The sequence below is a fragment of the Carlito syrichta genome, unplaced genomic scaffold, assembly GCF_000164805.1.
Source record: "Carlito syrichta isolate Samal-C Ts95f unplaced genomic scaffold, Tarsius_syrichta-2.0.1 Scaffold313936, whole genome shotgun sequence".
Taxonomy (NCBI): Eukaryota; Metazoa; Chordata; class Mammalia; order Primates; family Tarsiidae; genus Carlito; species Carlito syrichta.
Genome location: NW_007258032.1, coordinates 1,014,719 through 1,030,599, shown reverse-complemented (window position 1 = coordinate 1,030,599; position 15,881 = coordinate 1,014,719). Strand labels below are relative to the sequence as shown.

General features: G+C 38.3%; 1 protein-coding gene across 3 annotated transcripts in view; it reads right to left on the bottom strand.

Moving 5' to 3' along the window:
* YEATS2 (YEATS domain containing 2) overlaps nt 1–11,893 on the bottom strand; it is a 94,701-nt gene extending 82,808 nt beyond the window's left edge. For 2 of the 3 annotated variants that reach the window (XM_021718879.1, XM_021718881.1), the window contains exon 1: nt 2,222–2,335. In XM_021718879.1, coding sequence (XP_021574554.1) covers nt 2,222–2,321 — 100 coding nt within the window. In that variant the 5' untranslated portion in view covers nt 2,322–2,335. Of the gene's footprint in view, nt 1–2,221; nt 2,341–11,830 lie in introns of those variants that run through there. The other variant, XM_021718880.1, reaches the window with a different exon arrangement.
* Between the last annotated feature and the right edge of the window lie 3,988 nt (nt 11,894–15,881).

The window sequence follows — 15,881 nt, the reverse complement described above, 5'->3', positions numbered from 1 at the left end:
AGAGAACAAAAGAAGAGTCAAATGACTACTTGAAAAACAAACATGGGATTTTGCAAAAAAATCAGCATCCATGCTTTGGAGTATATGAAAAACTAAGGGGAATATTTTGATCCTTGATGACACCTGTGTCATTTTCTCCCCATAAAATATGCCATTAGGTTAGCAATTTTAAATTTGTAATGGTATTAGCATTCTTATGGATATGTCTGCACAGAGGGCAACTGACTGACATGTATCTCATATATGAGGAAAAAAATTTTTCCTAGAAGTACTAGGTTACATATATACATACATATAAACATCTGAATAAAAGGTTTATATATACCTCATATATGTAAGCCAGCAGATATTTTTATTTTATTTTAGCAGGAATTATTGAGAGGACAGAAAAGCTACCACAGTGGGAAGGGACCTGAAAGGGTTGCCCCAGCAGATACTTTTAGTAGATGCTGAGAATCAGACATTATGATCACTGAGGATTGTTTTATTCTAAACTCCTCAGAAAAAACACTTCTAAGTCTCTTTCACAGAATAAGTAAAAACAAAAACAAGACATAAAACAAAGTAATATAAATAAAGGGAAGCATTCCACCAAATCTTCTTTGAGAAAAATTTTGTAATTAAAAAAAAATTAGAGCCGGGCTTGGTGGCTCAGCCTGTAATCCTGTGCTTTAGGAGGCTGAGGTGAGTGGATTGCCTGAGCCCGCGGGTTTGAGACCCACCTGGGCAACTTGGCGAGACCTCATCTCTACAATAAATAAAAAAAAAAAAAAAAATTAGCCGGGCATGGTAGCGCATGCCTGTAGTTCCAGCTACTTGAAAAGCTGAGGTGGAAGGATCGCCAGAGCCCAGCAGGTCAAGGCTGCGGTGGCCGGGAGCGGCCACTGCACTCCAGTCTGGGCGACATAGTGAGACTCCAACTCAAAACAAAAACAAAAACAAAACAAAACAAAAAAAGGTTAGAATTAGGTAGAGTACAGATACAAACCTGAAAAGCATACTGCCGTTCAGTAAAAAACAACATTGTTCCTGCATGAATGGGGGGGATTCAGGGACTAACATTCCAATTAAACTGTCATTAGTGTTACTAAAACAACTTTTCCCTGTTCTTGTCTTTATTTTTTAAAAAGTGTGAAGCTTTTGAGTAACTGATTTAAGTTACTTGATACTTTCATACTTGTTTGACTTGTTATTGAAAGAAAATGATATTTCCTCACAAATAAATTACAATGGAATGAATAGAAAAAGTTGCAGTGACATGTTTTCATTATTTGGGATTAAATGTGACCATTTTCCCCATCCCCCACATGGGCTTTCTGGGGTATGTATGACTTGACTGCACTTAACAGAGATAGGAATTTTCTTCACTGCTTACACTCTAAGAATTTTAATTTTGCAAAACTGCAATACCTTAGCTAAGACTTTGACACCTTCTTTACCCTGCTAAAAGTATTAACTTATGTAGATTACATATGTAGACATAAATGAAATTCAGCAATAACTCAGCAACAAAAATTTACCAATTTTTTTGGATAGCTTAAGACTTTCTGAGAACCTACAGATATATAGTTGATGACTTACTCTTCAACTAACTATATGATGTTGGGCAAGTAATTTAACCTGCTAGGTTCACTAGCAGCTAAGTGCAGGAGTTGGACTAGACAGATGTTTTGCAAATTTGCAACACTTACATATCACCTTCAAGAGACCTACCACATCTGAGAACCATGTAAAATATTTAATTAACACGGTTAAATATATTTTTAAATAATTTTAGCTTTCTCTTAAGCAATAGTAGTCAAGAAACTGCAAGTTTGATGACATCATTTTCTTTCTTATACACTTTAAAATAATATGCAGTTACTAAAATAAAAACCTTTAATTCATGTATTATCTATAATCATCTCAAATGATTATACTACACTACAGTACACATATCACAGACTTTATGATTCTACCTAACAATGATAGCTAAAACTCATAGCCTGTCTCATTACCGATGCTTTCACCATCTACCTGATCATGTTCCTGCCAGATCATCCTCTGCCTTTTGGGCCACATGTGATGTATCACTATTCAACAGAGCATTTAGCTAATCTCTCTCAAACTCCTGCAAATTATATACAACAGTGCAAATTCATTTCATTTCAGTTCCTATGAATCTTATAGTGGAGGCTTATGTCAATAAAGAAATAGTTTCTTAAGATAGGCCAGTTTCTACCTGAATTCTCAATTGCTTTATGCCGCTTATTTGGAAGGGCCACAGATACATCCTCGTAATCAGGATCGGTTTCTTTGATTGTTCGCTTGATTCCAGACATGATGACATTCAGTTCTTCACTGCAAAGCAATAATTAATTAATTAATTAATAAAACTGCATGATACTAGGATGTAGAAGGGAGACCCTCTCCCAAAAAAATCCTGGATTTATTTTTGTAAAAATTTTTGCATTTATTCTTACGTTTAAACTTTAGTCACCTTTAAAGTCTCTCTATTTGATGCAATACACCTATAAAGATGCTTTTTCCACTGCTCAAAATAGTTTTTGAACTCATGAATTTGGATGCTTTTCAGTGCTTCTGCCATTTTTTGTTTCACCTCTTCCACATTGGCAAAATGTTTCCCTTTAAGAACTTTTTTCATCAGGAAACAAAAAAAATCACTTGGAGCAAGATCAGGGGAATAGCGAGGTGGGGCGCAGGGGTCATACTATACTGGGTCAAAAACTGCTGAACACTCAGCGCAGTGTGGGTAGGTACACTTGTAAATCACTCATCATGAAATGGGGAAACGTGTTGAAAGAATGTCCAAAAAAAAACTTCACTGAAGCCGAACGTAGTCTCTCAGAATAACACAAGTTGGAATACTGATGTTGCTGGGTTCCTAGAACATTTACCTAGCAAGGGAAGCCTGTACTACCGGGGGCCCACTCTCCAAGAGATAATTCTGGGTTTTTGGGGGTCTCCTCATATATGTCTTTTAAAGCCAAAAGCTTAGGTTCTTATCTTGTTGCTAAAAATAAATACATTACACACACACACACACACACACACACACATTCTTTTTAAAGTCAGTCAGTTTATTAGGAGACAGGAAAGCTCTTGGCAGCGAGAGGGGACCCGTAAGTGGGTTGCACAATATGTATATATTTTAAAGCCAAAAGCTTAAGTTTAACTTCAAAAGTTTCCCAAAAATCTTCACCATCATAGTCATCTGTTAAAAAGCATGGATTTCCTTTTCAAGAGAAAACCCTTTAACAAAGTGGCACATTGTTCAAATTTTTCAAAAGGAGCCTGGCTCTTACAAAGGGCCTTCATAAGGAAAGGAAAGAAAGCAGACTTCGAGAAAACATGGTAAGCCCACATAGTGTCTTGGAATCCACAAAGCATTAAGCATATTACAAAATATAAGCAATAGTTAAGTGTTCAGAAAATAATATATCATGCAAGTCCTGTATCTCGTACTTATACAACACCTGTGACATAACAGGTCCTCAATAAATGGTATCATTGTTACTGATCATTTATTATTACTCATAATCAAACTATGTAGTCTTATGTTAAAATAGCTAATAAGTCTGCAATATGAGTAAACAAGTCCTGATACACAAGTCTTTGAATAAAACAACTCCATAAATCCTCTAGATTGGCACTGCCCCTGTACATCAGCCACGAACCATAAATTGCTACTTAAATGTAAAGCTAAATGAATTAAATAAAATGTAAAATTCAGTTCCTTTTCCCCACATTTCAATTTTTCACATTTCATAACCAGTCACATTTTAAGTGCTCAACAGCCACCAGTGGCAAATAGTGACTCTACTGGACAGTGTAGATATGGAACATTTATATCACTGCAAAATATCTCCTGAATAGTACTCCTCTTCCAAACTGAGTTTCTTTGAGCACTTATAAATATTTCGTAAGTCACTTTAGGAAATACCACCCAGACCAGCACTATCTAGTAAAAATTTAGAACATACGAAATTTTAAATTTTCTAGCAGTCACATTTTAAAAAGAGAAATAAGTGAAATAAAATTTAATATTTAACCTAATCATACATCCAAGATATTATCGTCCCAACAATATAATTAATGTAAATAAATAAATGAGCAATGAGATTTTACATGCTTATATTTTTACTAAGTCTTTAAAACCTGGTGTATCTTACACTGACAGCACATCTTAATTTGTATTAGCACATTTCAAAGGGTCAATAATCACTTGTGGCTGGCGGCCCCCTTATTGAGCAGCGTGGATCTACGGCTTTACAGATAAGAAAACGGGTCCAAGTTGGGCTCGGTGGCTCAGCCTGTAATCCCGCGCCTTTGGGAGGCTGAGGTGAGTGGATTGCCTGAGCCTGCGGGTTCGAGACTCGCCTGGGCAACTTGGCGAGACCTCATCTCCAAAATAAATCAAAAAAACTAGGAGGGCGTGGTAGCGCACGCCTGTAGTTCCAGCTACTTGGAAGGCTGAGGCGGAAGGATCGCCGGAGCCCAGCAGGTTGAGGTTGTGGTGGCCAGGAGCGGCCACTGCACTCCAGTCTGGGCGACCGAGTGAGACTCCAACTCAAAAAAAAAAGAAAGAAAACGGGTCCAGCTGGGTGCAGCGGCTCATGCCTGTAACCCCAGCACTATGGGAGGCAGAGGCGAGACGATTGCCTGAGCCCAAGGGTTTGAGATCAAGCTCTATAATAAATTAAAAATTTAGCCAGGCATACTGGTGCACACCTGTAGTTCCAGCTATTTGGAAGGCTGAGGTAGAAGGATTGCCTGAACCCAGGAAGTCAAGAATGTGGTGGCTATAATCATGCCACTGCACTCCACCCTAGGTAACAGAATAAGACTTCCACTTGGAAAAGAGGGAGAGAGGGAGAGAGGGGGGAGGGAGGGAGGGAATAGGTCCAAGATAGAGAAGTTATCCCTAATAGCATTAATCTGATACAGGAGGGACTAGAAGTGTTTCCCGATTCCCAAACCTCTGCTCTCCTACTAAAGGAGATTACCTAAACAAAGGTAGAAGTATATAATGTGTATTTATTGAGATCATAAAATGTTTTAAAACAAAATTAATAAAAATAAAACATTAACTCAAAATGTTTTTTTATTATTAATTCAAAGTTAAAACAAAAACAACAATTTAAAAGTTCCTCAGCTCTGAGTGCAGTTTTTACCCATCTCAGAAACAGACTACTTGACTCAGTGGGAAGACTTATTACATATTATATAATGATACATATGCAAATCCTGTATCTGAGAGAACATCTTCCTGTAACTCTTACCTTGTTAATATTGTGTATTACTGCACATTATTATATCTCCAGCATTTATAAACATCCTGAACCAAGCCATTTAATGTCTGTTCACAATCATTAGTTACCTGCTGTAATTCAGAATACAAATGAGTATTTTTAGACAGGCTGGAATCCAACTATTATCTTCTGTTTTTAAAGCTTATAAAAAGAGAATAGGGTCTTGCTTCTTCAGCCTGTTCTACTGGTCTGCAATTAATTATTATTATTATTATTATTTTAGTTGGAGTCTCACTCTATTGCCCAGGCTGGAGTACAGTGGCACACTCACGGCCACCCCAGCGTCGACCTGCTGGGCTCCAATAATCCTTCCGCCTCAACCAAGTAGCCAGAACTACAGGTGCGAGCTACCACATCCGGCTACTTTTTGATTTACTGTAGAGACAAGGTCTTGCCAAGTTGCCCTGGCTGGTCTTGAATCCGCGGGCTTAGGCAATCCACTTGCTTTGGCCTCTCAAAGTGCTGGGATTACAGGCTGAGCCACTAAGCCCCGCTGGTCTGCAATTAATTTTAGACTACCTGAAAAAATCTTGGGCAGTTATATAAAGCACACATTTTAAAAAATCAGTAATTCTCATTTCTTCTTCCTTAATGAAGATAAGAATTTTGAAAATGTCTCTTACTTGTAGACAAACCTAGAATCAGAGGTAGAACATCCAGCCAATATCCAAACTGTTCCTGCGCCATACCACTTCCTCAGCGGGCACTGTCTTCTACAGTATGCCAAGAGTATTATGAGATTATATATAAAGGTGAGTCCAAATCCAGCATCATCTCCACTTATCCATTCTATGGACTTCATAATATGCATATTTCTCCTCCCACCTCCCAAGTTATCTCAAGAATAACAGCAGAGCCTCCTGAAAAGTGATGGGGGCCCATGAAGAAAACAGTATTTTATTTTATCCCCACTTAAGGAATAGAGCAAAACTCTTTAGACTTTTGCTTTAAAGCTGGGGGAACAGTGAAAAAAATTGGGGTAAGGGGGCAGAAAGGAAAAAAAAACACCAATGAGTTAACCTGTGCTGCCGAGGTAATTCATTTTTCATGCAGCCCTTAGAATAAAGCTTTTCCTTTCACCTTTGGGAATACAGTTGAACTTCTGATAAACAGTTTAAGATTTAGCTCTGTACTGAGTATTTTGTTTTGTTTCTTTGAGTCAGGTTCTCACTCTGTCACCCACCAGACGGAGTGCAGTGGCTCGATCATGGCTCACTACAGCCTCGACCTCCTGGGTTCAGGTCCTCAGCCTCCCAAGTAGCTAGAACTACAGGTGCATGCCACCACGCCTGGCTAATTCTTTTATTTTTTAGTGGAGATGAGGTCTCCCATGTTTCCTAAGCTGGTCTCTAACTCCTGAGCTCAAGAGATCCTCTTGCCTTGGTCTCCCAAAGAGCTGGGATTCCAGGCATGAGCCACTATGCCCAGTCTGTACTGAGTGTTTTCTAATATATCAGGTCTGCTTCTGTCTAGCATGAACAATACTCAAGTATACACATTCCACATTCAAGTAAATGCTAGCTAAGGCTAGGCACATCTGCTGAAGTATGCTCTCACTGTGATGTAATAAATAAGTAAATGGAATGTGCAACATTCCATTGATAATATCAAGTTTTGGATGTTTCTTGTCTGACATGAGATTTATGAAAAGGAAATGTGAGCAGTTGTAGGATTTTGTCAATTCAACCTTGAAACAAAATGTCTTTAGGTTTTGAATCAACTGAAACTGAAAATACTGAGATGGTAATGTGAACTGTTAAAGAAAATCTGTTACCATTTATAATTTGACTGTGAGAAAAGATTTTTCTCCATACTATGGGACAAAAACCAAAACACAGAAATAAATGTAATGCTGGGGCTAAAACAGGTCTACTATCATCCATGTCACTAATTTAACATTTTTATCTCATCAAACAGTCTCTTCATAAATAGAAAATAAATGCAGTCACTTAAATATAAGATATAAATGATTTTTTTTATTAAGTAACACAAGAAAACAAAACTTTATAGAAGCAAATGTTACCAACTGAAACTTATCGTACCCACTCAAATAACATAAGCAAGTGTGAGTTTTTGACAAAGTGTTAGAGACCAAAAACAAAACAAAACAGAACATTCTGATGTTTTATGTTTTGAAATAAATCCCAAGAAAAATCATTTTAGAAATAAAATTGTAGCTGGGCGTAACAGCTCACACCTGTAATCCCAGTACACTGGGAGGCAGAGGTGAGAGTATTGCCTGAGCCCAAGTGTCGGCAAGACCTTGTCTCTACAATAAATCAAAAAATTATCTGGGCGCAGTGGCACACACCTGTGATTCCAGTTACTTGGAAAGCTGAGGCGAAAGGATCACCTGAGCCCAACAGGTTGAGGCTGGGCACTCCAGGCTGGGCAACAGTGAGACTCTGACTTAAAAAAAAAACTTGTATAAGTTAAAAGCATTAAAATCATGTAATGTATTGTTACTGGAAATTCTTACTTAAAGGTCTTAGTTATCATGCCAAGGAAGATCTAGAAACCTAGAACTCAGTCCTAGAACCCTATCATTCTATGTTTTACAAATACCACATCATACAAGATGTGGCCAATTCTTGAGGGGGAAGGAATAAAATGTGAGAAATAAGACACCCTAAAGATTTGCCATATTCCCAATTCTACATTCCTCACAGCATTTGGGTCTCAGTACCACTGAACTTGGTGCTCTCATGCAAGACTTTTCCCATCTGGTTTAACAGTGTGGAGGGAGAACGGGACAATCTTCCATCTGCTTCCTATAGACAGACATTCCTAAAATACTGGTAAAGATTTTATAGTTCTTGGCCCTGTCCTTTATTCTTCACTTCAAACAAAATATTTTCTCCTTTGTAAACAAGACAACCAATGCTCCTTTATTAAATATCTGAATGAGAAAATTTACAATCCACTCCCTTCTATAAGCCAAGAGACATTTCAAAAATGTCTACAAAAACCAAAATAGAACAGACAAATTGTGGTATACTCCTGATCTAAGTAACAAGAGAAATGAATCTTAAAATCATTATGGTAAGCCAAACAAGCCAAACACAACAGTACAAACTAAATGATTCAATTTACATAAAGTTCTAAAACAGACAAATTAATCTATGGTGAAAGAAATGAGAATCACAGTTGGGGGGATTGATTGGGAGGGAGAATTAATGATCTTCCTGGGATAGAAATATTTTACACAAGCTGAGTATCCCTTATCCAAAATGCTTGGGACCAGAAGTGTTTTGGATTTCAGACTCTTTTAGATTTTGGAATATTTGCATATTCATAATAAAATATCTTGGGGATGGGATCCAAGTCTAAATATGCAACTCATTTATGTTTTATAAACACCTTATACACATATCTGAAAGTAATTTTATACAATATTTTACTTTTAAAATTTTTTAAAATTTTATTTTACAATTTTTTGAGTTGTGGTCTTAGTCTGTTGCCCAGGCTGGAGTACAGTGACATGCTTGCAGCTCAATGCAGCCTCAAGCTCCAGGGCTCAGATCATCCTTCCACCTCAGTCTCCCAATTAGCTGGGACCACAGGCATGCGCCACACCACACCTGGCTAATTTGTTCTTCGTTTTTGGGTTTTTTGGGTAGAGACAAGGTCTGGCTCTGTTGCCCAGGCTGGTCTCAAACTCCTGGCCTAAAGCAATCCTCCCACCTCGGCCTACTAAAGTACTGGGATTACAGGCATGAACCACTGTGTTCAGCCTATACAATATCTTAAATAATTTGATGCATAACACAAATAATTTGATGCATAACACAAAGTTTTTTGTTTTGTTTTGAGTTGAAGTCTCACCCTTGTCGCCCAGGCTGGAGTGCAATGGCACACTCACAGTCACTGCAGCCTCGACCTGCTGGGCATAGGCAATTCTTCCACCTCTGCCTTCCAAGTAGCTGGAACTACATATGCACACCACCATGTCCGACTAGCTTTTGTGATTTACTTTAGAGACGAGGTCTCACCAAGTTGCCCAGGTTGGTTTCGAACCCCTGGGCTCAGGCAATCCTCTTGCCTCGGCCTCCCAAAGCGCTGGGATTACAGGTTGAGCCACAGCACCCAGCCAACACAGTTTTGACTGCGTTTTAACCAGGACCTGTTACAGGATCAGGTGTGAAATTTTCTACTGGCTTCATGTCAGTGCTCAAAAAGTTTCAGATTTTGGAACATTTCAAATTTCAGATATTTGGATTTGGGAGGTTCAACTTGTACTTTTTTTTTTTTTTTTTTTGAGTCAGGGTCTCACTCTGTTGTATGTAGGGGACCTATAAAGAGCTAAGCAAAAAGTAAAAGCCAGACAGCTGAATTCAAAAAAGTGTTTCATTATTTAAGTATTCTATGTTTCCAGGTCAAAAACACTTACTTTCCTATTTACCGACTATATAATTGCTAATAAAGTGAGCCCCAGGGTCCACTCAGGCCAATACTGTCTCCAACCTGTCGAAGAGTTTAGGATAAAGTAGCCATTCTAAATTATCCATGGCACTCTTTCTATCCAATAATGCAACAACTGGAGAGCTGACTTTAGGTAAGCTATATCATTCCTTCACCCCACTAGTTCAACATGCTTTTTTGGGAAGAGTAGGCCATATGGGATGTTTAAGAGTTTTGAGATATTAAGGTAAGTTCTTCTTAAGTTGACATAAGGGAGGCTACATAAGTTTCTAGTGACTTCCTTAGAGCTACTTTCAGAAAAAGGGCATTGGCTTTGTTTGAAATGATATTCCTGATTCATATGGCAATTCTGTTGCTTCAGTGGAGAAACCATAAAATTCTTCTTTCCAGAAGTAAAAAGGAAACAAAATTTGTCTATAATTCCAAGCTTTAGAAAAAAAAGAAAAGGAGCTGGGCTAGATCAAGATTGTCAAAGTCCTTCTGAACACAATCACCGTGAATACACAAGCGGAGCCAAAGCTTGCACACTTCACTAAATAGGGAGTTTTCACTGGAGCTTTCAAACTGACAACAAAATCTATGGAGATAAGTTCCATGCGTTCCTAACTGAAGTTGAGATGCTAGAAAGGAAACAACCACCTTAATTCATGAAATGTTTCTTAGGAAATAGCTTTTTCTTTAGACCTAATCTAGAAAATCCATTTTCAACATACTGATGAAAATTTTCTACACATGGTAATTGTTGTACAACTTTATAAATATATAGTTTTTAAAATCCACTGAATTTTACACTGCAAAAGGGTAAATTTACATTATATGGCTCAGATCTCAATAAAGCTGTTATTAAAAAAAAACAATGACTGGCCAGGTCTGGTGGCTCATGCCTATAATCCCGGCACTTTGGGAAGACTATTAGAAACTAGAAGTTTGAGACCAGCCTGGGCAACATTGCAAGAACCCGTCCCTTCAACAAAAACTGTTTTTAATTACAGGTGTGATGGCATGCCCTGTAGTTCTAGCTACTCTGTCTCTTAAAAAAAATTAAGAGATAAACCCAATATAAATTAATCTTAAACAGAAATCTACCTACTTACAAATTATTCTTCCCCCCAAGTAGTGTGTGCACGCTATGTGTACACTTGCAGAAAGGCAGGGCAGTTAGCTGGGGAATCAACATTAGGAAGACCAGCTGGGGGTAAAGGAGTGTTAATACTTTTTAAATTTTACCATAAAATATTCCAGGTATACAAAAAAGTATAAAACGATCAGTTAGAAGAACGTAGGGAAGTTCAAAGGTATTCATAATTTCTTTTCTGATTTATTTTTAGAAATAGGGTCTCACTCTGTTGTCCAGGGTAGAGCGCGGTGGTATAATCATAGTTCACTGTAATCTCGACTTCCTGGGCTCAAGAGATTCTCCTGCCTTGGCCGCCCAAGAGATCCTCCTGCCTTGGCCTGCCAAGTACTAGGACTACAGGCATGTGCCATCATGCTCACTCAATTTAAAAAAATTTAGAGACAGGATCTCACTATGATGACCACGCTGGTCTTAAACACCTGGTCTCAAGTGATTCTCCCTGCTCAGCCTCGCAAGTAGTTAGGATTACAGGCATGAGCCACTTACCCAGCTAGTATTCATAATTTCCTATTTCTAAAGCTGGATGGTAGTTAAAAGCAGGTATTTGTTGCTGTATTATTATTCTTTAAGACATACTTATTTTATGTGTCCTTTAATATATATAATGTATTTTGCAGTTAAAGAAAACCTAGAAAATTTAAAAATACAGAAGTTATGGTACATTCATACTATGGACCAAAGCAGTTCTGCTATAATGCAATGTACACACTCCAAAAAAATCACTATACTATGTGAAATTGCATAAGAAAAACCACAGGGTTTATGGAAAAAATAGGGTGAGGCATAACACTCAAAAACATCAGTGAAAACAGTAGCACAGTTTTACACGTTAGACTGTCAGGAAATAATAAATGCTACAATAAATATAACACCTTATCTTGAAAAAAGACCTCAAGTTTTCTTGTAGAAGCGGGCACTGAAAAGTTGAGCTACTGTGAAGTAGTGGACGGATACTTACTGAAATCCACAGAAAGTTGGAACACCAGATGTGGAAGAGTGTGGCTCACAGAACAGCAGTAAGCTGAGATGGCTGGAAGATGTGTGAGATGTCTCTACCTAAGTGGCTTGTTATTCCTTCCATGGCTCACTTCAGCAGGGTGTAGTTTTCTGCATTCACCTAGGGTTTCTTGCAGATGAAATCACGCATAAGCAAATGTGAAATTCACATTATGTTCAGACAGTGCCCCAAAATCTAACAACTGCATTGGAACAAATGTCTTCCTTTAGGAAAATTGACTATACTACCTTAAGACTGCAATGCAGCCATTAAAAAGAATGTGCTAAAATGGAACTCTCTCTAAAACAAATTGTAAAGTGAAAAACACCATGGTGCAGAAAAGTGTGTATATTTTTATTCATTCTGTGTAAACTAGGGAGAGAGAAGAGTCCCCCCCCCCCAAAAAAAAAGTGCTGGTACATGCCTGTGTACGTTTTTTGGAAGGAAAGATAACAACCATTAATAGTTGCCTCTGTGTAGTGGACTTACTTTCCATTTTATTCCTGACTACCATGTCTGAATTTTCTAACCATATATACGTGTTATTTGGGGGAGAAAAATGTCAAAAGGAATAATCTGGAAAATGGATTAAAGGTCCCTATATGTCTCTCTTTTCCTCTGATTTCTCTGTATGTGAAAAACACACACAACTCAGAGACTGTGAAATAACTGAAACTCTTATCATACATTGCTGGTGGGAATGCAAAATGGCACAACCACTTTGGAAAACAGACTGGTAATTTCTTAAAAAGTTAAACATACCTCTACCATATGCCAGCTATTCCACTACTAAGTATTTATCCAACAGAAATAAAAGATTACATTTATACAAAGATGTGTACACAAATGTTCATAGCAGCTTTATTCGTAACAGTCAAAATCTGGAGGTCAGATGTAATCCCATACTTTTAGAGGCCAGAAGTTCAAGACCAGCCTGGGCAGCATAGGCCCAGTCTCCGCAAAAGAAAAAAAAACTGGAAACAACCCAAAAGTTCACTAATAGGTAAGTGGATAAACAAATTAAGATATATCCATACAACAGAGTAGTATTCATCAATATAAAATAATAAACAACTGATATATGCAGCAACATTCTCAAAATAATGAGGTTAAATGAAAGAAGTCAGCTTTTCAAAAAAGTATTATGTTATATGACTCCATGTATATAAAATGCAAACTAGTCTACAGTGATAGAAAGCTGAGCAGTGGTTACCCCAGAAGAAGGGGTGGGGTTAGGGAGAAGGAAGAGTTTTCAAAAGACCATCAGGCAACTTTTGGGAATGATGGATATACTTACTATCTTGATGGTGGTGATGGTTTCACAGACATATAAATATGTCAAAACGTATCAAATTGTACACTCTGCATATATGCAGTCTATGGTATGTCCACTATACCTCAATGAAGTTGTTTAAAAAAACACACACAAGGCTGGGTACAGTAGCTCATAACTATAATCCCAGTACTTTGGGAGGTCAAGGCAGAAGGACTTTTGCTTGAGGCCAGGAATTTAAGACCAGCATGAGTTGGGTGGTTCTCAAAAAGGTAAACATGGAATTACCACATAACCTAGGAATTCTAATCCTAGGTATATATCCAAATGTACTGAAAACATATGTCCATGCCAAAACCTTGTATGTACGTATTCATAACAGCGTTGTCTATAATAACAAAAAAGTGAAAACAACCCTAAAGTCCATCTATTAATGAATGGACAAACAAAATGTGTTTTCTGCAGTGGAACATTATTAAGAAATAAAAAGGAATGAAGTACTGATACATTCTACAACACAGAGTAACTTTGAAAACATTGTGCCAAGTGAAAGAAGCCAGATACAAAAAGCCACATGTTGCACCATTTATTTATATGAAATGTCTACAAACAGGCAAATCCATAAACACAGAAAGTAGTTGCCAGAGGGTGAAGGGGGGTGGGGGACTGAGATTGACTGCTAACAGGGAGTTTCTTTCTGGTGACAGAAACATGGAATTAGACAGTGGTGACTGTTACAAAAACCACAGAATTACACTCTTTAAAACAGTGAATTTTGAGTTGTGTGAATTTTATCTCAATTTTAAAAGTACACCTACACTCCTGAATAACTTAAATTAAATTTAAAAAACAAAATACATAACAATCACCAATGCATCCACAACTCTGGGAATAAAACCATTACAAGTTACCATCACAAAGCAGGTTCCCTTCCCAGTTCACTCTTCAGATATGCAGAATAAACAATCCTGCCTAAGAGAACTAGTTCTTCTGCCTCTCCAAGGCTGCACTCAAAAGTTCACATACTTGAACATCTACCTTCCAATGGGCTCATATTTCACCTTTACCTCTCCACATACTGAAATGTTCTTTGTCCTTCATGAATCAAATGAAATTCCAACTCATCCATGAAGTCAACTCCAGTCTTTGAAAAACTTATTTTTCTAACTCCTACAGAACAGATGCTATGGAAACAATCTGCTTCGTAAGTCTTGTTTTCTGAAGGAAAAGTGCACCAACCCCCACCCTCCACTGGGCAGCAATGTAGAAAACTGGGCGATTGGGACCAATTTAAGAAAGTGGCATGAAGATTCAAATAAAAATCCATGCTTGAAAGAAAAAAGGGAAGAACCAAGTATTTCTGAGAATCCATCCTGAAGAAATACTCTCTAGGCAGGGTAATGTATACCATATGTGGGCTGCATTCACAGATCTACAACTTAAATGTTAGTTCTACTCTTCCTACAGTTTAGAACAAAAAATAGTCCACAGCAAACTACAGTGCATCCACTGAATGAATATGAAGACATTTAAAACTGCATAAAAAACATATGAGGAAAATTCTGCGAGCTATATGTCAAACTATTTTTAATCTCTACAGAACTCTGACAATCAGGTAGGAAACAAACAAAAAGACGAGGCAGCATGGGTGGCTCATGCCTATAATCACTGCAGGTAGGAAGGCCAAAGTGGGAGGGAGGATTGCTTGAGGCCACAAGTTCCAGACCAGCCTGGGCAGTGTAAAGAGACCTCCTATCTCTACAAGAAAAAAAAAGGATGCACAGGACAGGAAACAGGAACAAAAAGTCACAAACGGCCAATAAATGTGGGGGAAAAAGTGTTCAAACTGACTAGTAATCAAAGATGAAAAAAAGTCACCAAAGTTTTAGGGCAGATGAAAAGAAGGGGCACTTTTTAAAAAATGTATACTCACTGTCTTCACTTCTTCACAGACCATTCAGCTATTCTAATCCGGTTTCCACCTTCCAATTCCAGAACTAGAGGTATAAACATCAATGGCCAAATCCAATTGACAATGTCACTATACATCTCAGAAGCACTGATATAAAGACCCCCCCCCCCAAAAGACCAACTTCCATCTTCCAGAAACACGGTTGGCTTTCAGGATACCAGTCCCCTGCTTCTTCTCCCATCACACTGGCTGCTGCTTCTGTTCTTTGCCTAATTTTCTTCCTCTAGGAGTATTTGAGTACCTGAGCCCTTTTCACTTCACTATATACACTCTTTCCCCAAGTGATTCCAGTCCCACGCCTCTGAATATCATCTATATACCCATCATCACTCCTCAGTTTGTTTGGGTTTTTTTTTGAGTCGGAGTCTCACTTGGTTGTCCAGGCTGGAGCCCGCAGCCTCAACCTGCTGGGGCTTAGGTGATCCTTCTGCCTCAGCCTTCCAAGAAGCTGGAACTACAGGGCACAAACCACCACGCCCGGCTAATCTGTGTGATTTATTGTAGAGATGAGGTCTTACCAAGTTGCCCAGGTTGGTCTCAAACCCCTGAGCTCAGGCAATCCTGGTGTCTTGGCCTCCCAAAGTGCTGGGATTAGAAGGTTGCGTAACTGCGCCCAGCCTCATTCCCTAATTTTTATCTCTAGGTCTAGCCTCTCTCTTCCTGAGTTCCAGACCTGTACATCCAACTGCCTCTTCAACAAAAGAACTTCATAACTAATATGCATCCCAAATTTAAAGCATACAAAATAGAATTCATGATTTTCCCCT